The sequence below is a fragment of the Raphanus sativus genome, chromosome 6 (assembly GCF_000801105.2).
Source record: "Raphanus sativus cultivar WK10039 chromosome 6, ASM80110v3, whole genome shotgun sequence".
NCBI classification, from domain to species: Eukaryota; Viridiplantae; Streptophyta; class Magnoliopsida; order Brassicales; family Brassicaceae; genus Raphanus; species Raphanus sativus.
The window spans coordinates 14989096-15012117 of record NC_079516.1 but is presented as its reverse complement, the minus strand read 5'-3'; the positions used below and the strand labels follow the sequence as shown (position 1 = coordinate 15012117).

The window sequence follows — 23022 nt, the reverse complement described above, 5'->3', positions numbered from 1 at the left end:
GACATCTAAAAAAATCAAGACATTTTCCAATCCAAAATAAACCAGAATAACAAAAATAAACTAACACCAGATCACATCAACTAATTTTGGTTTTTTTCTAAATTTTAAAACTTACCAACAATTTTTTTTCTAAATTTGTCACTTCATCATTTTTGGGATATTTTTCAGTAAGAGCATTCTCTAATTTATTATAATCAATCTCGCTAGGTTTTTCTTCTTCAACAATCCAAACTCTGTTTTGTAATTCATATGATCATATGATTTTATTTTTTTATCTGTAAATTAAAAATGTAATGATTTGTATTAAATTAAATTAAATAAAAAATAAAAAAATAATTTACTCACCTTTCTTGCCAAAGTAAATTGTAGTGTAGGGAAATAATAAGTCTCATCGTGCTTCAGTCTGTTTTACGGACGTGCAGCTCAAGCACAATCATGACTCACTTTTTTTGCAAACGTAAATTGTAGTGTAGAAAAAGAGGAAGACGACATTAAAACTGAAATTTCAAAAATTTAATTAGAAATTTAGAATATAAAAAATAATTTCAAAATACAACTTAAACTAAAAATGATAAAAATAAAAATTATCTATTGGTTCAACCAGTGCTGTAATAAAACCCAAACTCGATTTTTATTGGGTCACAGATTTATCAGTTTAGTTACGGATCTGAGTCAGATTCAAAATACTTTTATAAACGTTTAGACATATATCAAGAAAAGTTTAACCTCCCCTCCTCCCCTCCATTTATTTCACAATTAATACTAAAATTCATTAAATTTAAGTTGAAAAAATATTTTAATTATTAAAAAGAAAATATCACATGACATTTTTCTCCCGAAGGAGATAAAAAGTCTATTTTATTAGTATAGATAGATTTATATTTTGAAAAAAAAAATTAATTCTCCCTTTCATTTAAGAGTTTTGGACGTATTGCAGTAATAATGTTTTAAAGGATACATTTGTATTCATCAATCCAGAAATGTTTTTCCTTCTTCATGTTACATACATGCTCATGAGTGAGTCAGGGTACATGTAGATCTATGTTAGATCGTCTTGTTAATTTAAAATTAAATATTAGTGAAACCCAGCATCCACGAAGTTTCTGAACTGAAGATATTGTATGTTTGTACAAGAAGGTAGATTCTCTTTTAGATACTAACTTTGAGACTTCTTCCACAAGTGCTTGTATGGTAGTGAAACTTATGACGCATCAGTCTTTTTTAATTCATATCGGAAAATACTGTGCGTAAAGTGCTGTAAAAACCTGTAAGAAAAGTATGTGACGCTTGCTAATCATATCCTAGGAAATACATTCCGAGAGAAAATGTTGAAAGTATATTTTCCCCAACAGATCATTTTTCTTGTTTACATAAGATTTTGTTCTCATAGATATTTGTCCTAAAAATTGTCGAGAGAATTTGTTTGTATATATATATAATCCCTAATGAACTTCTTTTACTATATTCTTCCCCTAATTGCCTTGAGTTTTTCAATGGTTTTATAGGTTTTATTTTGTAATCTGAAAGCTAATGATCTAACACGATGTAGCATTTGCTATAATTTCATGAAATTAGCGTTAGTGATCTCCAGTTTCATGAAACATATAAACATATTTAAATAATGATCTTATATTAACATATATGCCAGTCTTCTAAATATAAGAATGTTTAATTTTTTTCTAAAATATCTCAAATTCATTGCTATTTTTACCTCTATATTAGTTAAAAGTAATTTTACTCTAATTCATTACTACTTAAAAAATTACTATATTTTTATATTTAGGAGAATAAATAGTGATATCTATTTTTACTCTATATTTAGAACAATGCTATTACAAAAGAATACTATACAGTTAGGGGTGTCAAAATGAGTTATCTCGTTTAATTTAACTCAATAATAGTAAATTTAGGTCTTTCATGAGTTACTTCAGGTCAGTTCATTTATTATATGAGTTTTAGTATACAAACTCAAACTCGAATCATCTAGAACATGAGTTAAATGAGTTAACTCGCGATCAAATAAAAAAAATAGAAATTATAAAATAATGAAAATAAAATATAGAATATTTATTTATGATATAATTTAAAATTCCAAAGAGTTAATATTAAATACTGAATAAAATCAAGACCTAATAATATATTAAATCAAAGCTAAATCGATGATTTAAAAATATGTTTCAAATAAGAGTCTTGTGATGATTTGTCTTCAAACTCTTCATTTATTCAAATTGTAAAGATATATATTCCGCATGAGAGTTTTAGGAATATATTGTAATTCTAAAGATATATGATGTGAGGATTGATATCAATATTTTTTCATTTTATATATATTTATTACTTTTTAGTTTTACATTTTAATTTTAGAAAATAAATATGATTAGTATAGAAACTATATTTTTACATAAAAAATAGAAATCATCCATATATATATAATATAAAAACGATCAAGCTCATGAGTTAGCTTATATTCATTAAAGATCGTTAATACAACTTGTGATCTAATTTAAACTCGATCATTAAATTCATTTATTAAATGAACTTAAAAAATAGAGATCATGCTCTTGATTTTTAGCTTTAGCCAGCTTCATGAGTTATAACTCATTTGAACACTCTATCTACGGTAAACTTCATTTTTATTATGAAGATCTCCTATTGTAGAAGAAAACATAGGAAAATACTTCGAAGATAGTTTAAATAGAACACTTGCAATACTTGAGTAATCTATGCATACTCAGTTGCTCATCCATTTTTTTTTGGTAACATCGAAGTTTTTTTTTTTTGGTAAAGGTAACATGGAAGTTCGTGTTTCATTTTCTTATTCACATGATATTTTCAGACACTATGAAAATGGACCAAGAACAATACTCGTGTACCATCTTTAGGATGTATCCCACCATCACAGAGAAGAGAAACCATTGCACGTAATGATGCACCAAAACTTTACAATGACAAGCGCTCAGCAGCAAGTATTGATTCGCTTTCAAGAACACTACTGGACAAAACCTTTACACAAAAACACGATCTAACGTACTAAATTATTTTTAGGAATATTATAAAAGTGGAGCCCGGAAACCCATTTTTGTGGTTCCCAAACTCGTGGGAAATCAACTATTGCGAGTTGGCACTATTAGACGTGTGCACTGTATACTATAAAGTTTTTTTTGCATGCTTCCATAACCCAACGGAAGAAACATATGTATTGTCGATTTCTCAGTTTGCTACAGATTCAGCTAATCAGACTGAACATTATTCCGCTTTTTTCTTTCTCTGTACTCATTATAGTTCTTTCGTCAATACTAGATCGTCGCCTTAGAAAAATACAAGATTTAAACTATATTCTGTTTGGATTATATGCAGAAGAAATCCACTTTTTCATAATAAAAAATTAAAAAATAATAAAGAAGGATAAATTAATTAATTTAATAATTTAGTTAAATTTTACAGAGGTGTGGGAAGAGTGAGAGAGTGGACAATTCAAAAAGCCGTTTTTTCTCTCTCTTTTCAAGTTCTATGCTGCTTCTGCACTCTCTATTGGCCCCTCCCTCCTTATCAAACCCAAATCTTAAATCTACCCATTTCTCAAAAATCTCTCCTTTTTTTCTCTCTACTTGTTTTTGCCATTCTCTTTCTCAATTGTTGGGTGTTCTGAGGAACACAAGACACACCATTCCCCCTAGTGAGAAGAACTTGTTGGTCGCTTCTAGGGCTAGCTAGCTAGGTTACTTCCCCCCTAACTCTGCAGCATTTCTGGGTCTCTGTTCCCGTTAGCTACATTTTTTTGACTCTTAACGTGTCAAAGTCTTTACTTTTACATTGATTTCTCGAGTAAAACCCAATTTTGGAATGTGCCCATAAGTGAAAGTTGAAGTCTTTGGCATCCCAGAGGTAATCTGGTTCACAGCTCTGTTCTTTCTTTTTGTGTCTACTACATTGTTTGAGTTGTCCTTGTCTTCTTTCAAAGCTCTGTTCTGTATTATCCTGTGGTGTCCACGTCTCACTGTAGATTAGTAACAGTCTTCTTCATAGTTGGGTCAGTTATTGAATGTTTCTAAATTTTTTGGTCTTTTATTTGGTTATCTGGTGCAGTTCTTAAACTGAGATCCCTTTTTTTTGGTAAGTTACATTTTCAGGAGAAGTGATTCATTGACTGCAATCTGTAGATGGAGTAATAATAATAATAATAATAAATAAATGGAGGTTGTTGAGAGGAAACGATCAAGAGGAGGGCTTTTAAATCTATTTGATTGGCCTGGAAAATCACGGAAGAAGAAGCTCTTCTCTTCCACCAGTAGCTCTGAACTCTCAGGTGTGTCTACAAAGTATTGCAATCTTTAGTTTCAAAAATAAAATAAAAAGGCATTGCAATGTTTAGTTCAGTTCTTGTGAAAACTCTCTTGGCTTGTAGTTATGTCTGGTCTGAGACAATGTAGTTCTGGTTAGAAGTAATTGAATGCAGTTTATGTTTTAAAGATCTCTGGTTGTAACATGTTTTTGTTTTTTGTACCAGAAGAAGCAAAGCAGACAAAACAGAATGCTCAAAACCTCTTAAAGGCTTCTTCTCTCGTGAGTTTTCTCAAAATACTATTTTATCTTGTTTTATGTCAAGTGCCTTTGTAAAGTCTTCTTCAGTTTTGTTTCGTGTAATATATGAATTTTAATGCAGAATGAGGTTGATAAGATTGGCAAGAATCGGAATTACAACTCAAGAAGTGACTCTAGCTGTTGTGCATCTTCTGTTATTACCAGTGATGATGGGCAGGGGACAACAATAGCCCCAAGTGTGGTTGCAAGGCTCATGGGTTTAGAGTCTTTACCAGTACCAAATGTCCAGGAACCTCCTGATCTTGATCCATTCTTCTTCAGACATTCAAGAAACACAAACAAATGGAATGCATATGAGAATCTTGGTCTTGGTAGCAACAGACCGGTTGAGAGGTTTCGGTCCGAAACTTTTCCTCCCAGGTTAGCTAAACCGATCTCTGTTGCCAGCAGTGGACTCTTGTCTCCTATCAGGAGTCCTGGGTTTGTCCCATCCAGGAACCGTGTTTATGTAATGGAAGCAGCTTCGAGAATGATTGAACCAAGAAGTCCTAGGATGGTCACTAGAACACGGTTCTCTTCGCCTTCAGATTCTCCTTCTTCAGTTCCTACGAGGATACAAGATTTAAGAGACAAACTAAAAGCTGCAAAGAAAGTGTCACTGTCACAGCACCACCAAGTCACAACACCGTTTACTAGCAAAAGCAGTCATGATGGTTTGAAGGGTAAAGCGAGGCCACCACCTCATGTATCTGCACAAGCGAAGGTCAATGCAACGTCCTTAAGTGTCATCAGAAACTCTCCAAGACATAAGGAGAAAGCAGAACCTAAAAAACGAATAGTTAATGGTCTCAGAGGACCTCCCATTGGCACTGGGAAGAGTGTGGTTAAGCAGAATGAACAGAGACAGAACTGCAGGGACAACAACAAGGTTCCAGTGGACTGTGGTGGATCGATATCAAAGCAGTCCGGTTTGAGGACTGAACCGGCAGGAAAGAATACTTCTCTATCTCTGTCGCGCAAAAAGACTCTTCCCCGGAGCAAGAAACCACCAAATGGGACGCAAGAATGTGGAATCTCCAATCATAAACGAACCAAAAGGGGCGAAAATGTGATCAAATGTAACATTACTATTGATGGTGGCTTGAGCTCAGGCAAAGATGATGGGAGAAAGGAAGTAGATGTGATTTCATTCACATTCTCATCTGATTCACTATCCTCCACACAAGTAACTGATCAAGACACAGACTCTGCAGTTAGTTTGGATATGTTTGGTGGTAATCCTTTAAATGTTCTGCTAGAGCAAAAGCTCAGAGAGCTGACTTCTAAGCTTGAGTCTTCTAGTTGTAGCCTGGCCCAAGAAGAGCCTTCACGTTCATCAGAGTATGACAAGTCGACTCAAAACGGTGTAGATAAAGTTTTGTCAGAGAGTGAGTCTGTTTCTGACTGCACTTCATTCTATGACAAACAAAAACTTCAGGTTAGTTCCTTCATGATGCAATCAATCTATATGCATTTTATTTGTCATATTTTTATAACTTTAGTTTTAGTATCTTGGCACTGTTTCTACCTGCAAATCTTTCTACATTATGTATGGCTTTCTAACTAATTATGTTTTGTGTAATCTCTCCCGGAAAAAAAAAGATGATGGATGCAGAAGAGCATGAAGTTAGCAGCATTAGCACTGTAACAAAAGCAGATGATCTCAGAAGCTCTTGCAGCAAGGGTTTCTCTGATTGTAGACAAACCACAGAAAGGCTAGACTGGGAGCTTGAGTACATATCTGTGATCCTCGGTTCTGACCAACTGATGGTGAAAGAATTCGCTTTGGGAATGGCTACTGACATAATACCTGCTAGCCTCTTCAATGAAATGGAAGGCCGTGGAGAATCAACAGCAGCCAAGCTCAAGAGGAAGACACTGTTTGATTATGTCAATAACTGCTTAGCGCTCAAATGCGAGCAGATGTTTAGGGGTAGCTGCAGAGGGCTATTGTGGAAAGACGGGATATTGTTTGAACGTAGAGATTGGTTAGCAGAAGAACTGAACAGAGAGTTTCAGGGGTTGAAGAAGATGAGAGAGATGAGGATGGACGAGCTTGTTGAAAAAGAAATGAGCAGTTTAGAAGGGAGTTGGCTGGATTTTGAGAGAGAGACTTATGAAGAAGGCGTTGACATTGAGGGAGAGATAGTGTCTACATTGGTTGATGATTTAGTTAATGAACTTGCTTCAGTGTTCAAAGAACATTGAAGCCAAGAACGAATGCTAGTCTATGTTTCTTTCATGTAATAGTTTCTCTGACATGAGAATTGAGATAAAGTTAAAAGTAACCAACAGTGCAATTCAAACGCCAATATGTGTTCATAGTATAACAAGCAGATAGACATTTTTATTTTGATGCATAATGATCTGGCTGTGGGAATGTACGAAAGAGGTCCCAACCACATAAATAAACTATCCTAATTATGAAAAAAAATTGTTACAGCATGACCCCCTTCTTGAAGGGACAAAAGTATAAAGAAAAAGCAAAGAAAGAATCAAGAATGGTTTTCTTGTTTATAGATGGAGACAACAACAGAGGAAGAAGGTCAAAGTGACTTCTCTCAGTCTTGTTGCTTGTTGTCAGAGACAAAGGCAAGGTCGAAGATCTTTTTATAGTCATCCACAAAGTGAACATCAAGCCCTTCTTTAACATTCTCCGCAAGCTCTTCAAAGTCTCTCCTGTTTGCCTCCGGAAATATGATGGTCTTCACCTGACTCCGCCTCGCCGCTATGGTTTTCTCCTTCACCTGAGATGATTTTGTGTTAGAAACTTGCAGCAAGCTTTGTAGTGTCCAAAAAAGCATTAATAGAGTTCAGAGTACCCAACTTACCCCTCCAATAGGAAGGATTCTACCAGTTAGAGTGACTTCTCCAGTCATTGCAAGATCTTTCTGAACAGGTTTCTTCATGGCAAGCGATAGCAGCGATGTGATCATAGTGCAGCCTGCACTTGGACCGTCCTTGGGTGTAGCTCCTGCGGGAACATGGAGATGAAGCTTGGAGTTTGCAAAGAACTGGTTCTCCGGTTCTTTCTCTAGCATGATCTTTCTAGCGACCGTGTGAGCGATCTGTGCGCTTTCTTTCATTACATCGCCGAGCTGACCAGTTACGTTCAAGCAACCTTTACCTTCACCTTCCTCCACAACAGTTGTCTCTATGTACAACGTTGAACCGCCCATTGATGTCCAGGCTAGACCCATCACAACTCCTACCGGTGTGGGCTCATAGATCTTTTCTGCATGGAACACAGGTTTGCCTACATAATCTGCAAGGTTTGATTCATCAATCATAACCTTTTCAACTGATGTCTTCTCGTTTTGAGCCTCTTCCTTTGGTTCTTTAGCAACGGGGACAGAGTTGTTCTCAGTGGATTCCACGTCAAGTTTGGTCACAATTTCAGCTTCTTCGGTATCAACTGCAACTGCAGGCTCTTCAGGGACTACTCCTTCGCGCACTAGTTTAAGAGCAATCTACAAATGAAAACTAACTCATGTTAGATGTGAGCTTGAGGGAACAGATTGAGAGTCTTGTAGCAAAACTCACCTTCCTGTAAATCTTCTCGATCTGTTTCTGTAGATTCCTTACTCCTGCTTCTCTGCAGTAATTTTCTATCAGTGAAAGAAGAGCTGCATCACTCACCTCAACCTGCAAGTAGTACAATAATTCTAAGAAAACTCCAGAAGAAAGTATGTGATTCCAAGACAATTACTCAAAGACCAGAGACAATTGGAGAATAGGATCAAAGTGAAACCTGTTCAGGCTTGATGCCACAATCTCCACGTGCTGATTTTTCCAAATAGTCTCTTGCGATGTGCACTTTCTCATCAGTGATGTAGCCAGCAATACTAATCACCTCCATTCTGTCTAGCAGAGGATTTGGAATCATGTCTATCACATTTGCTGTGCACACAAACAAAACCTGTAGTAGGGGAAATGAAATCAGCAATTAAATTCTCATGCAGCTTAGAATCACAAGAAACAAAGTTTATTGATCAAATTAATAAAACCTTTGAGAGGTCAATAGTAACGTCAAGATAGTGGTCCAGAAAATTTGCATTTTGTTCTGGATCCAGAAGCTCCAACAAAGCACTGGCTGGGTCACCAGCATGGCCTCTCCCAAGCTAACCGAAGATAAATAAAACAAATATTATTGCAGAGCTAGTATTATGACAATGATGGTGACAAACTTTCAAGAAGCTAATACTTACCTTATCAATCTCATCGATTAGAACAAGAGGATTAGCCGTCCCCACGCTCTTGAGACACTGCACCATCTTTCCTGGCATGGCGCCAACGTATGTTCGGCGATGCCCCTAAACATGTTATTACGAGAATGATTTATTACAGACTAAGACCTGCTAGTACAGAAAAAGTGTTAATACTACCTTAATCTCAGCGACATCTGCTAACCCTCCAACAGAGAACCGGAAGAACTTGCGATTAAGAGCACGTGCAATAGAACGACCAATGCTAGTTTTACCTACTCCAGGAGGACCCGAGAGGCATATGATTTTCCCTGGATTACACATATACACCAGTTTCAGAAGCTGAGCTTATAACTAGGAAAGGTTCTTTCTCATTATTCAAGACCAAATCAGAAAGGGGACAGCAACTACTGTGTAAAGTAATCAAACCTTGTGAAGTGCCTCTAAGCCTTCCAACCGCAATAAATTCAAGTATCCTTTCCTTAACGTCAGATAAGCCATAGTGATCCTCGTCAAGAATTTGCTGTGCTCGCACAACATCAAAATTTTCATCGCTGCAAATTTAATAAACAGATTACTCAATCAGTTAACACAAAGCAAATACCATTCGGTGGCATAAGATGATCATGGAATAAAGCAAGAGTTGAAAACCTGTAATTTCCCCAAGGCAATATGGTCAACCAATCAAGGTAGTTACGGGTCACGTTAAACTCGCTTGAACTCGCCTCTAACAGCTGCAGTTTTGTAAGCTCTTCTTCTATGACTTGTAACACATGCGCTGGAATCTTTTCCTTGTTAGGATCAATCCTTTCCTTAAACTTTTCTGCAATAAATAATCGGACTATAAGTTGCAGTTGTCTAGCAATTAACAGTGCAATCGGAATCATACTAAAGACATTGATGCCTCATGAATGCATGGTAATCAATATGAGGCATTAAGATTATATATCTAATCTCTCTTATGTGGATATACAATGACTACTTGAAATTGAAGATACTTTAGGCTAGTACTGACCAGACAGTGCAGATTTGTCATCTGTCTCCACACCAAGCTCCTGTATTAGATCACTTCAGAATTAAAATGACTACAAAAATACGCTAATCTACCATACGGACCTGGTATGTAAACGAAACTAACAAGAACAATTTGTGAAGAATACCTTCTTTATAGCCTTGAGCTGCTCATTTAGCAAGTAACGGCGTTGCTCACCGCTAATTTTTTCTTCTATTGCTTTTGCTATAGTTTCCTGTACAGGGATTCAAAAAATTAGAATCTATTTGTCATTCAAACTGCTTAGGTGGAAAGACACAAGAAAGTAAGAAGATGACATTTACCTGAATCTTGCTAATTTCCCTTTCTTTTTTCATCAATTCCAGTGTCAACCGCAGACGTTTATGAACCTGAGTCGAGCAATAAAAAGAGATGAGATATTGACTAAGCATGCAATACCATACAATTGCAGTAATACTGAAACTACTTACATCTAGTTCTTCAAGAACTTCTTGAGCTTGATGTTTATTTGCACCACATATAGCCGCTCCAAAATCCGCTAACCGTGGATAAGTGAATTCACCTATATGCTACACAAGATTGAAAGACATCTAACTTAAGATACTTGTATCCTGAGACATTTTTTTTTTATCATGAAGAGAAAGTACCTGGGTATATGTCTGGACGTGATCCCTCCACAGTGAGCTTGTCTTTAGTACATCCCTAAGCGTTGAAATAACTTCAAAGGATGTTGCCTTGATGACATCATCGTCCATGTCAAACGGCTTATCCTGCGACAGAGAGCAAGAAATAAGGTTCATTCATCACAGAGTTTCCAAGTTCTTACATCATACTGAGGAAAAGCAAGTATACCTTCAGATGATCGACCTTGACTGTAAGTGGTTCTTCACTCACCTGAATCAAGAACATAAATTTCACACTTAAAGAAGTGTACTTTATAAACTAAAGGATCATCGCCAAGCCGACTTACCATCTCTGTTATGCGAAGCCGTCTATGACCAACGAGGATAACTTGATCCCCTTGGATACTTGAAATCTAGAAAAAAATAGCAATAAAAAATCATCGTAGTCATGTCTTTTGATTTTATCACACGGAGACCAAACAAAGAAAGCTAAAAAGAGTAGTAGCAGCAGCAATAGAATACCTGAGCAAGTGTGCCAACTTCGTGAAGCCGTTTAAGCAAATCTTTCCCTTTCAGCTCATTTATGTTTTTCTCCACGTCAGTGCTTGAAGATGAGTCAGTTGATGATGGGTCATCCTTTAGAAGGAAAGCTCCTGCATATGGAGCTTGTCGTCTTCTGCTCTCTTGTAACGCTGCCAGTACTTTAGGATCCTGAACACAGAAAAAATGCAGATGATGGTCAGAGCTTACATTTATGTAGAAATACAACCAGTAGATATTTCAAAGTATATGTGGTGTTTTCTTGTAACTAGATAATCAGTGATCCTTTCTACATCTACTAAACTCCAAAACATATCCAATCTAGAGTTCTAAGGCTACATGATATTTCTGAGGATTAAACAACAGCAAATTTTGTAGAATGCCATAAAAAGGATGAATTGACAAACCTTGACATAGATTGGCATGTAGAACCCAGGGAAAAGAGGCCTATGTGCCACCGGTAATGCTAGAACCTGCAATTACACAAGACAAACATAAACCCACTTACAATAGTAATGATAAAGCTCCCAAATCTAGATCCAAAAAAATGCTATAAGCAATACAAAACCACCGTGTAAGCTTTTGAAAATGTATCCACTAATAGAACAAAGATGAGAAAAAAAATCATCTCATAAGCAACATTCACTCAAAAAGTCATTACAATTAACAAAACACACATTCTATAACCCAAAGTTTACAACTTTATAATCATTTCAACAAGAATGAGACTTGGCCAATACAATTGAATTTGCCAAAGATACAATAAAGCCACAACCTTTGATGCAATTCAACTAAGCTTCGAATACAAATTGAACTAACCGTTACGCAATTTCGGGTCTAGGGTTAGTGTCTCCACTAATAGAACAAAGATGAAAAAAAAAATCATCTCATAAGCAACATGCACTCAAAGTCATAACCCAACAAAGTTTACAACTTCATAATCATTTCAACACGAATAAGATTTGCCCTTTACAATTGAAATGCTAACGATACATAATAAAGCCACCACAAACTTTAATGCAATTGAAAGTACTAACCGTCAAACAATCTTCGGGTCTAGGGTTAGTGGGCACAATCGCCGACGAAGACTTCGATTCAGACCCATCTGAATCTGACTCCGCCGCTTTCGCCTCGGCCTCAGCCGCAGCAGCGTCGGAGGCGTTATCGGAGCAGAAGAAAACACGGCGACCACCACCACCCAGCGAGTTCGATCTCCGATTCAACCCGGTGAAGTGACTCAGCGCTTTGAGCAGCGGAGACTCCACCGAGCTCGCCCCGGTCCGAATCGCCGGGGTCAGATGGTGGGCTCGCGAAGCGGCGGAGGAGGAGAAGAGCTTCAACATCGAGGGAGAGGATCTAGGGTGAAAGTTTGCGGATTTAAGGTTGTTCACGCCTTGCCTTTGAGGCAAGTAACCATTAGAAAGTTCTGGAGAGAATGAAGAAGGAGGAGGTTGAAGGAGAGGGAGGAGATGTGTCTCAAAGCCCTTCATAAACCTCGAGGAAGAGGAGAGAGAGAACTAACCATTTTCACTAATTGTTAAAAACTACGCCGTTTTAGGTCGGTATTGTCCATGTTCATTGGTATAAGATACAGGCCCCTTTATATTGGCCTAACCAGTTCCGATCCATATTGGTTCCGTTTTCATCAAGCTTAAGCTTGAGGCTTTTAAAACAAGTTACCAAAACTAAAAGTAATAACAAAAAAAAAAGTAAAAAGGTAAAGAGAAATGTCAGAAAAATTTCTAAAACTCCTATGTTTTAAAAACCCTTATAAAAACCTCTGTAGTGGTATTGGTAACTAGTAGAGCAATATACTAACATCGAATATCTAGCTACTCCAATATATACTATTATAACCAATATAATTATTTCATAAAGTAAAACATAAAAATGTGAACCAAAATATAAATGATGCAAGTGGCATTGAGACATTTTGAAGAATTCTTAAAAGTTGTATTTACACGATCGATTTTTACTGTTCTGTGTCCCACTTTCTCATTTAAAAAATAAATAAATAATCATTAGTAACCTATCTTTAGAATGTTTTGATCAAGTACTTCGGATATTTGAGCGTTTGGATAGGAGCTAGATGATATATATAATCTGACATGTTTTTGGGTTGGATCAGTTTTGATGATTGACACAAGAAACAAATGATTCTCTACAAATTATTCATCATAACTAGGGATGTTAATGTGGGTAAAATAACTCAGCCCAGTCCAACCCACAAATAACCTAATCCAGTTTATATCCAACCCGTGAAAACCTAGAAACATCAAGACTAAAATTTAACCCATAAAAATAACTCAAATATGTATAGATTTACTTATGGGTACCTAAATTACCACTTTATTTGTTCTAAAAAGATCATGTAAAATACCAATATCATTAATGTGAGATATTTTTTCGGTTTTGGCGGGAAAATTTAGTTTTCTGATTTTGATGGGAAAATTCGATTTTCAGATTTTGGCGGAAAAATTTGGTTTTCGAGTTTTGGCGGGAAAATTTGGTTTTCGGAGTCTGGTGAAAAACCTTGGATTACCTAAATTTTTGGGTTTTGGCGGAAAACCCCGGGTTTCCGGTTTTGACGGGAAAATCCGAGTTTCTGGTTTTGGCGAAAAAACCGAGGTTTCCGGTTTTGGCGGGAAAATTTAATTTTTGTAACACATATAATTGAAAATCCATGGGTACCTATTACCCTTTTATATGAATTTTAAAATTTATACCCATGATTGACCCAATTAATTTTGGATGGGTAAAAACCCAACCCAATATTAGTGGGTTTGGGTAAACCCATGGACAATCACCCATATTAACATCTCTAATCATAACAAAAGACTCTAACGAAACAAGCACTATCATTACAAGCAGTGTCTCTCTTTGAACAGAGAAGAGAAGCATTGTGCTTGGCCTAGATAGTTTTTACCTCTATAAAGTAACAACAACCAAATTATGATTATATGAAAACAAAGAAAAAACAATTTGTTTGGGACTTGATCAGTTTTGACTTTATCATGTTCGGATGAAGTCTCCGCGCGCTTTTCCTGTATCTCTAGAGACTTATCTTATTTAACATTTAACAGAAACACACATAAATAAGAAAAACGAAAACTACTCCAATCAGTGAGCCGAATCAATTTTCATAAAATATACCTTTTCCTTTCCCCAAAACAGTTTTTGTATCGATCAACGGCTTAGGCAATTCTGACAACGGTTGATGATGTTTGCTATCAGTAGACGTGTAGGAAAGATTTTCCATTCCCTTAAGCTCTTTGGCCACATCAACCATCGTAAACATGTCATGTCCTGGCCAGAACCTAATGCATCTCATAGCAAGTTCGAAGAACGCTTCCACTTGCACACACGAAACTTCACTCTCACCGTTGAAGATGCTCGAATCTATCACGTACATGAACTGATCGGCCATTTTGTAACGACCCGAATTCTGGTTTCGAAAATTTTTAGCCGGCTAAAGCCCAAGCATTACAAGATGGCCATATTTTTGCCCATAAATAATCAACTCCAGCTTTGGTTTCTCCTCCTGCAAAGAAAAAGATAGAAGTTAGAGAGAAAGAGCTAGAGAGAAGTGAGAGAAGAGAAAGTGTGAACCTTTGGAGAAGCTGAGCCACCAGAGCTCGCCGGAGCCACCACACGCCAAGACCAAGCCAAGCTCATCACCACCGTTCGTTGTAGTCGGTAAGCGTCGGAAACCGCCATGCATTTGAGTTTAGTTTCGTGCGTTTAGTAAATCGTCTATAACTTTCTAACCGTTGCGAATCTCGTGCATGCAAACCCACCATCGTGTTCCTCTCGTCGAGACGAATCCATAGCCACCAGAATCGTCGCAATCGGAGCTCGGACGAAGCCGTACGAGCCCTCCAAAGTTTCGCCGGAAATCGCATCCGCCACCGCCGGACCACCGTTATCCGCCGCCGGACCACCGCTTCTCCGACGCCGGTCCGCCGCTTATCCGCCGCCGGACTGTCATCGCCGCCGGTAAGCCTCCGCCGTCGCCGCCGGTGATCGTCGCCGGTGACTCGCCGGTGACTCGGTCAACTCGGCCGAGTCAACTCAGCGAGTCAACTCGGTTGACTCGGTAAACCGGTCGGTTGACTGGTTTGACCCGGTTTAAATTAATTTAGTTCGGTTAGGATCGGTTAGAGTAAACCGGTCGGTTATGTCAAATTGATTTCTGGTCAAAGGTTGACCAGATTGACCTTTGACCAGCGAGTTGACTTTTCCGTAAACCTTGACCATAACCGTTTTCATCCGTTCGAAAGGCGTTTTGACTCAGAATTTCATCCTGGTTTCAGATTTGGAGTCTATTTTATCAGTTGGAGTTCATAGATACCACTTCTCTTCATTGCTAAGGTGAGGGCTACTCCGTTTAAATCCCGAGCTAGTTTAGTACTGCTATTATGAAAAGTTTAGTTTCGAAACATGATAGTCTCTGTGAATCGAGTCTGTTTGAGTTTGTTTGAGAGTCTTGCGTGTTCATAATTGTTATTGATTGTTAAACCGGAAATAGGATAATAGAGGATTCAACGGTTGTGTGAAATGTTTGATGCTGAGAACTGTCATATATATGTATAATATAGTTATTTAGTAGGGACTATGTGATTGTGCGGGGGTTCGGAGATGTCTGAGCTATCGACGCAGCGGGATTTGTGCGGGGGTACAGAGACGTTTGTACTATCGACGCAGCGGGTGTTTGTGCGGGGGCCCAGAGACGTCTGAGCTAGCGACGCAGCGGGATTTGTGCGGGGGTACAGAGACGTTTGTACTATCGACGCAGCGGGTGGTTGTGCGGGGGTACAGAGACATACTGTACTAGCGACGCAGCGGTTATCTATATCCTTATGAGGAGATGCGTGGTGCAGAGAGTAGCTGTGTACTATAAGCGCATGGGTTGTAGTTGGATAGTTCTCTAGTCGCTTGTTGATTGTTGTTTGTGGTGTAGACACCGTGTTTGTTTCATGCTAGAGCTAGGCTTACATAGTCGTAGTGCTATGTACTGAGTCAGTGGTTTGCGGTTTAGCATCCCATACCTCACTGAGCGACTCCCCTGTTGCTCACCCCTCTTTCTTTCCCCTTTCAGGTGAGACCGATGAGCAGGAGTGATCATATCGGACTAGTGCTACTATTTGGGCTCGTGGGCTTTATCGTTTATCGTTTTATCTTTTATCGTTATTGGGCCTTCAGGCCTTTGGACTTCTATCGTTTATGTTATTTCTTATTTCAGCCTTCGGGCTTATATTGTTATTTATATTTCAGATGTTTATTTTCGGATTTGACTTTATGGTATTGTATTTGACTTTATTGTATGACGTGGATTTTATTATCCGTATTATTATTATTACTTCCGCTGCGCTACTATTTATTTATCGTTATTTTAATTCCGCAATCATATTCGCAAGACGCGGTCGCGTCAGGTTTTGGTATCAGAGCCGTGTTCCGTCCCGGCTCCGACCCGGGATGGCGATTTCTGGAGACTCGGTTTTTATTCGGTTTTAATCGGTTTTCAAATATTTATGGGGATATGGGGATTTTAAAAATAAGAAAAAAATAGCACCTTTCCGTTCGATATCACTCCTTTAATTGTTGGATTTCGTCAGAAGTTAACTCGTTGCCTTCATTTCAGATGCCGCCGAGGAGAGCTACCCGTGCTCAGATCGCTAGAGATGCTAGAGAGGCTCAGGATGCGCATGTTCAGCCCGCAGTTCCGCAGCCCGTTGCTCCGCAGATTGATCAGGATGCCGTGAGACAGATGATTCAGGAGTCAGTTCAGCAGATTGCCCAAGAGGCAGCCAGACAAGCCGCTCAGGAGGCTGCCCGGGTAGCTGCTCAGGAAGTTGCTCGACAGATGGCTGCAGCTCAGCAGGTTCCGCAGGGTCCTCAGATTCATGTGCAGCAGGGTCCGCAGATTCATATGCAGCAGGTTCCGCCAGTTCAGGTTCAGCATGATCATCAGGTTCCAGCTCAGCAGGCCCCAGCGCCACAGTATCCGCAGGTTCCTATTCAGCCAGTTCCAGGGGTCTTCCAGGTTCCACCACCGCCGCCTGCTTTTCCAGTGCATGTACCCGAGGTTGATGAGACATTTATCAGGGTGTTGTCACAGATGAAGTATGTGAACTTGGAGCATTTCAGTGGTACCACAGACCCTACACTTGCTCACGATTGGAGGCACAGTTTGGATAAGTGTTTGAACACTATCTCATGCCCACCAAGGCACAAGCTTAGGATTGCTGAGTTGTATTTGCGCGGAGATGCAGCAGTGTGGTGGGATGGAGTGCGAGTGATGCACCACGGCGAGATGACTTATGAGGATTTCATGTATGCATTCAACAAGAAGTATTTTCCAAGAGAAGCTTTGGATGAGAAGAAGAACGATTTTGAGAGTTTGAGGCAGGGTGGAAAGTCTGTCAGAGAATATGAGCATGAGTTTCGCCAGCTTCACCGATTTGCGGGTAATGGTATGGATGAGGAGGATCTTATCAGGAGGTTCTTAAAAGGGATGCGAGTAGAACTTCACGGTAGGTGCAGTATGGTCACCTATACCAGTTTGGAAGATCTGGTAGAAAAGGCCGTTGTGCAAGAGAAATGTATTGCAGCGGAGCAGAAGTTCAACAAGGCAGCTCAGCATAAGTCTGAAGGAGCTTCAGAGTCACAGAAGAGGACATGGGATCAGCCGAGTATCCAGTGCCATAATTGTGAATTGTTCGGGCATGTTTCTAGAAATTGTCGAAAGCCACCAGTTACCCAGTTTTATAGCGCCAGGAGCACCAGTAGCAGCAGCAGCAGCAGCTAGGAACTGTTATGGTTGTAACCAGCCAGGTCATATCTTCAGAGATTTGCCCTAGGAGGGGCAATGCAGCGCTTCCACACCACCGAAGCGCCTAGCCATCGTTCCACGTGTGTTCACGGTGGAGATCACCAGGGAGCTGAGCCTGAGTAGCGGGTATGTATCTTTATCATACTTGTTTGTGTTAAGTATTTGTTGTGGTCTCGTAATTATCTGTGTAGTTAGCAAAAATCTCGTGTAGTTCGGTTTTGCTTAGAAGTAAGTTAGCTTGCACCTTGTTCGACATGGAAGCTTCCCACAGATTTGTGAGTTCACATATGGTCAAGTCTTAGCATTTTTGGTGTATCTTTAAAAAGAAGACAAAGAGGGTTTGAGAGCAATCAGTATTCATCGCGATGTACCAGTTGCCTTTCGAGTATTAAGATGGCACCATATGAAGTCCTTTACAACAAGTTTTATTACATACCGCTTTGTTGAAGACAAAAGTGGGGGAGCGACGTGAGGTAAAAACCGCAATGGGTCAAGAGATGGTAGAGCAAATGGACGTGATCAAGTTTGGCCTTGGGAAGGCCATGACCGTGAAAAGAAGTTATGCATGTATGCATCGTAAGGATTTGGAGTTTCATGCCAGTGAATGAATATACCTAAAATGAAGACATTTTAAGGAGGAGCTAAGACACGGAAGTTGAAGAAGCTTAAACCGAAGTACATGTTATCATATCTTATTTTTGGAGCGGTTTGGAGCAGTTCTTAGAGATTGGATTTATCAACAGAGTTATCAGAATTTCAAGACGTGTTAAATGTATCTATTATGAAGAAGTCGAGAGAAAGTCAGAGCTTATTTTCCACTGTGCCAGATGACCTTAAAGAGATTGTAAGCATCTTCTCGACCAGTGATATATGGTGTTTTATACATCATTGTATATATGTTTTTCTAATTGGTTTTCAAGTCTTTATCGAGTCTTTCTAGTCCTTTTCGAGTCATTACAGGTCTGGAGTTGCACTGGATGGGAGATGGACCTGCTGGAACAAAAGAAGCAGAAAACAGTGCAGTTTGGTGATTTTCACGCAGAACAGTCTGATGACTGTTCCCGATCAAGCGGAACAAGCAGACGGAGTGATCCCGCGGTTGTTCCCGACGAATAAGGAAAATACAACATCTCGGGATTTGCCCTAATTATCCTCTTTTTCTCTCTGGCCGCCTGTGGCTTTTGATATAACTTCTTTTTCTATTTTTCTACATCATTCTACGCTACTTTTCATAGAGAAAACAGACTCTAGAGCTTTTTACTTTGGATTTCATACTTGTAAAGGGAGAAGGATCTCTCTCTCTCTCGTTAGAGAAGATCATCCTGAACCCTCTCTTTGTTTCTGTTATATTTATGCAGTATTATTCATCTATGAACTCTGTGTTTTCTATGTTCATGGCTGAGTAGTCGGCTAGCTTGTCTAGGGTTCTAGGGTGTTGATTTCGTGAGCTAAACATAGATAAGTGAATCCATTGATTGTCTTCATTCATAACTGTTCTTATTGCTTGCATTAAACTGGCCGCTTAATGTTAGATCATAGGTTTAATCTGATCATCAAAAGTGCTTAGGTTGCTAGATCTGTTTTGAATGAGCATTGCATCCCTAATCAGCGAAAGTAGATATTAGGGTGTTTTGTGAACCTATCGGACTTGATCTCTATTGCTTGTGATCGCTTCTCACCTCAACGACAGTTAGACGGTGAGATCGATCAGCATAGGGAGCAGTACCACGACAGTGGACTGTTCTACTTGAGTGATCCGAGTTCTAGACTGTTCTTATTAGCACTTGAATAATTGTTTAGCTCACAAGTATTACACCCGATGAAGTAACCCTAGGCTGGCTTCTCTTTAATCTGAATTCACATTTACTTTATTTTATTTGCTTCTTGTTACAAAACTCAAAACCCCCATATTGTTTAGCTTAATATTGATCCTATAGAAATAAAGTGTAAGAGTTGGTCTCTGTGGATTCGATCCTAAAGTGCTACATCGACATACCATTCGATTGTGGTAGTGTGCACATTAGGTTAATTGGTGTGCGTGAACACGAATATCAATTTGGCGCCGTTGCCGGGGACCATCTTTTTACCTTTATTTTTCGGTTATTTATTTAGTCTAAGACCTCTAACTTGCTCTTTTCTCTTTGTTGCAGGAGATCGCAAGGTTTAGAAAATCAGAACAGACAACAGCCAAGGCCTACTGACACCACCATGGGTGATCACGGTCATCAAGATGATCTCGCTGCAGCAATGCAACTGATGCAACAGCAGATGCTTCAGATGCAGCAGACCATCCAAGCTCAGCAAGCAGCTGCTGCTCAACAGGCTGCTCTCGCGCGGCAGGAACAAGCAGCGCAGACTGTTCCAATCGGGGAGAGAAACCTTCCGCGGAACATTCCTACTACGCGCTCTGCCATTGTTCCTCCACTCTGCACCAGGCAGGACTTCGAGATCAAGCCTGCTCTGATTGATCTGGTGCAGAGAAAAGTGTTCTCTGGTCTCTCTGCAGAAATTCCAATGGAGCATATTGAGAATTTCGAAAAAGTCTGCAGTTTCACTCGTGCGAATGGTGTGCCACCAGACTACATCAAGTGCATGCTATTCCCATTCTCTCTTGATGGAAAAGCTGCACGGTGGTTGAACTCCTCTCCCTACCGGCTCTCTCACTTCATGGGAACAGGTCCGATCAGCGTTCCTCAACCATTTCTACTCTAAGGCGAGAACAGCTGCATTGAGGAACAAGATCACTTCATTCAGACAGCTCCATGATGAGCCTTTTTGTGACGCATGGGAGCGCTTCAATGACTACCAGAGAGAATGCCCTCACCATGGATTTGATGATGATTACCTCCTGGGCATTTTCTATGATGGGTGGACTGGAAATACCAAGGTGCTCTAAACTCTTCGAGCAATGGAGACTTCATGACTCAGACCACTGATGGAGCGCTCAAGCTGATTGAGAACATGGCAGCTAGCTCAGCCAATGAGAATCAGGAGAGCAACCGCTCCAAGAAAGGGAACAGTGTACACACCCAGAAAATTGATGAGCTAACAGCTAAGGTCGATCAGCTACTGCAGAACAACCAGGCACAAGGATCTGGGTATCAGAACACCATCCGCAGAGCAATCAGCAAGTTGTTCCAGCCGCGAGTGCTCCGACTGCAGGGAACAGTCCGCCAGATGATCTGAAAAATCTGAACATTATGATGCAGCAGATGCTCCAGAGCCAGCAACTTCAGGTCAAGGCACTGAATCAGGTTACCACAGACATCAACACCAGGATGGACAGCATGTTCACCGAGCTGAATTCAAAATATGATACTGTGAGCAACCACATAAAGAAGATTGATGTTCAGCTTGCTCAAACTGCTGAAACTGTTAAAAGACAGCAAGAGATCATTCGTGGAAAGAGTGTGATGAATCCTAGGGTTGAGCACTGTAATGCAACCGAGCAGAGACGTGAGAAATCTGAGGAAAAACAAGCGGAACAACTGTTCGCTGAGACTGTTCTGGGCGCAGAACAGAGAACAGAGCAGTCTGCTAGCTCTAGAGTGACTGCTCCCGCGACTGCTCCCACGCTGCTCCCGCGACTGCTCCCGCGCTGCTCCCGCTCCCGACGGATCTACTGATATTCCACCAGTGCGAGTCTATGTTCCTAAGGTTCCCTATCCGATTCCACCTAGACACCTGAAGGTGTTGCCTAAGGTTGATGACCCTGGAAAATTTGCTTTTCCATGTTCCATTGCTGGAGTAGAATTTGAGGAAGCTCTTTGTGACTCTGGATCTTGTGTGAATCTTGTCTCAAAGGCGATTGTAGACAAGTTGGGCATTGCTGATGTTGAGCCTTCTCAGGTGACTCTGACTTTTGCAAACTCTTCCAGAGCAGTTCCTTATGGCACCATTCGCAACCTTCCTGTCCAAGTTGGGGACTGTGTTCTCCATACTGAATTTCAGGTTGTTGAGATGAACAAGGATCATGAGATGCCTTTGATCTTAGGAAGGACATTTATGGCTACAGTGGGAGCAATCGTTGATATGCCTAATAAGAGAGTCTCCTTCTCCCACATCAACAAGAATGTCTTCTATCAGGCTGTTCCCACCAGATTTCAGAAACTACACGCCTCTTGCATCTCAGTGTTCAGTGGAGAAAAGCTGAAGGTTGTTCCAAGGAAGGAGCTTGGTAAAAACAGTGAGTTCAAGGAAGTTCTGAATGGAGATCCTCACAATGATACCAAGAAACTCAGTGGGAATGCAAGGGTGAAAGAGAAAGTCCAGAAGAAAAGGGTCAAAGGAGATCCTACTATGACTTTGACACCTCACTGGTGTGATGAGAAATCCATTGAGTATGAGGTAAAGTGCAAGGGTACCTCTAAACTTTCTCTAAAGTCAGAGTTATTCTCACTGATGAGCTGAAAGAGAAAGGAGAAGCTGCTGTGAAAGGGTTGTTGCAGAGAGTTTTGAAGCTGAACATGTCTGATTGTGGAGCTTGTTTTGGAACAAGCCCTCATGCTCAACCCGACTGATCCCTGTCACCAAGTCAAGCTAGTGACTTTAACCAAGCGCTTGGTGGGAGGCAACCCACTGGTAAGTGTAAATATAACTTGGTTTTGTTTTTGTTTGCTTATTTTCGTTTTAGTTTATTGAGTTTCAGGTCAAAAAGCAGAAAAATTCGAGATACTTCGAAAAATTCTGGGTTGCAGAAACGGAGCTCCCTGTTCTGCAGGAGCCAAGAACAACCGCCCAGGTGAAAATCTGGCGACAGAACACCCAGATTTTTCGGAGCACCCGCTCCAGGTAAGTATCTCGACCAAAAAATTTGTAAATTCTTGTTTTCACCTTCTCTCTGATTTATTTTCACACCGAGACGTTGTGAAGTAAGTCTGGGGGAGGGTCTTCGTCGTTTACTAACTCGTTTCTTTCTTTTGTTTTCTTTTGAGTCAGTCTGAGTCAGTTTTTAGGATCGAGTCAGTCAAAGTTTTGTGGGAATTAGGACCTTATTCTGTGTTGATCACTAACCACCTCGTGCTTTAGTTGTCTTATTCAGTGACCTTAGCAGTGGCGAAAGACACACATGTGGACCCGGAACACCCTGACATATCTCACTTGATTCTCCAGAAGTTCTCAGCCGATCAGGTTACACTGGGTAGACTTAACTCCAAATAACTTGAACCTAATCTTGACTGAATTCTTCTTGTTATGGGCACTAGATCAGGGAAACGAGAACTACACTCA

General features: G+C 39.8%; 3 protein-coding genes and 1 non-coding gene across 4 annotated transcripts in view; 1 reads left to right on the top strand and 3 right to left on the bottom strand.

The window, feature by feature from the left end:
• Positions 1 to 3487: 3487 nt before the first annotated feature.
• LOC130496539 (uncharacterized) lies at positions 3488 to 6866 on the top strand. Its single transcript, XM_056988658.1, has 5 exons — positions 3488 to 3885; positions 4119 to 4306; positions 4508 to 4563; positions 4664 to 6019; positions 6184 to 6866. Exons 2-5 carry the CDS (start codon positions 4192 to 4194, stop codon positions 6787 to 6789), a joined length of 2133 nt encoding a protein of 710 aa, XP_056844638.1. The 5' UTR covers positions 3488 to 3885; positions 4119 to 4191; the 3' UTR covers positions 6790 to 6866.
• LOC130496538 (lon protease homolog 1, mitochondrial) lies at positions 6855 to 12474 on the bottom strand. The gene is made up of 19 exons (XM_056988657.1): positions 11999 to 12474; positions 11369 to 11434; positions 10944 to 11132; positions 10769 to 10834; positions 10651 to 10692; positions 10446 to 10568; positions 10269 to 10367; positions 10122 to 10187; positions 9947 to 10033; positions 9802 to 9841; positions 9438 to 9609; positions 9216 to 9340; positions 8967 to 9097; positions 8790 to 8894; positions 8589 to 8702; positions 8333 to 8500; positions 8125 to 8226; positions 7413 to 8051; positions 6855 to 7328 (listed from the first exon to the last, which is right to left on the bottom strand). Exons 1-19 carry the CDS (start codon positions 12449 to 12451, stop codon positions 7143 to 7145), a joined length of 2973 nt encoding a protein of 990 aa, XP_056844637.1. The 5' UTR covers positions 12452 to 12474; the 3' UTR covers positions 6855 to 7142.
• A 1620-nt stretch (positions 12475 to 14094) lies between these two features.
• Positions 14095 to 23022, bottom strand: part of LOC108811045 (non-functional pseudokinase ZED1) — a 23906-nt gene continuing 14978 nt past the window's right edge. Inside the window, 1 exon segment of the mRNA XM_056987723.1 lies at positions 14095 to 14376. Within this exon segment, the coding sequence (XP_056843703.1) occupies positions 14095 to 14376 (282 nt within the window).
• Positions 20519 to 20625, bottom strand: LOC130497218 (small nucleolar RNA R71). The gene has a single exon (XR_008936228.1). It is a non-coding gene; the product is annotated as a small nucleolar RNA R71 (small nucleolar RNA).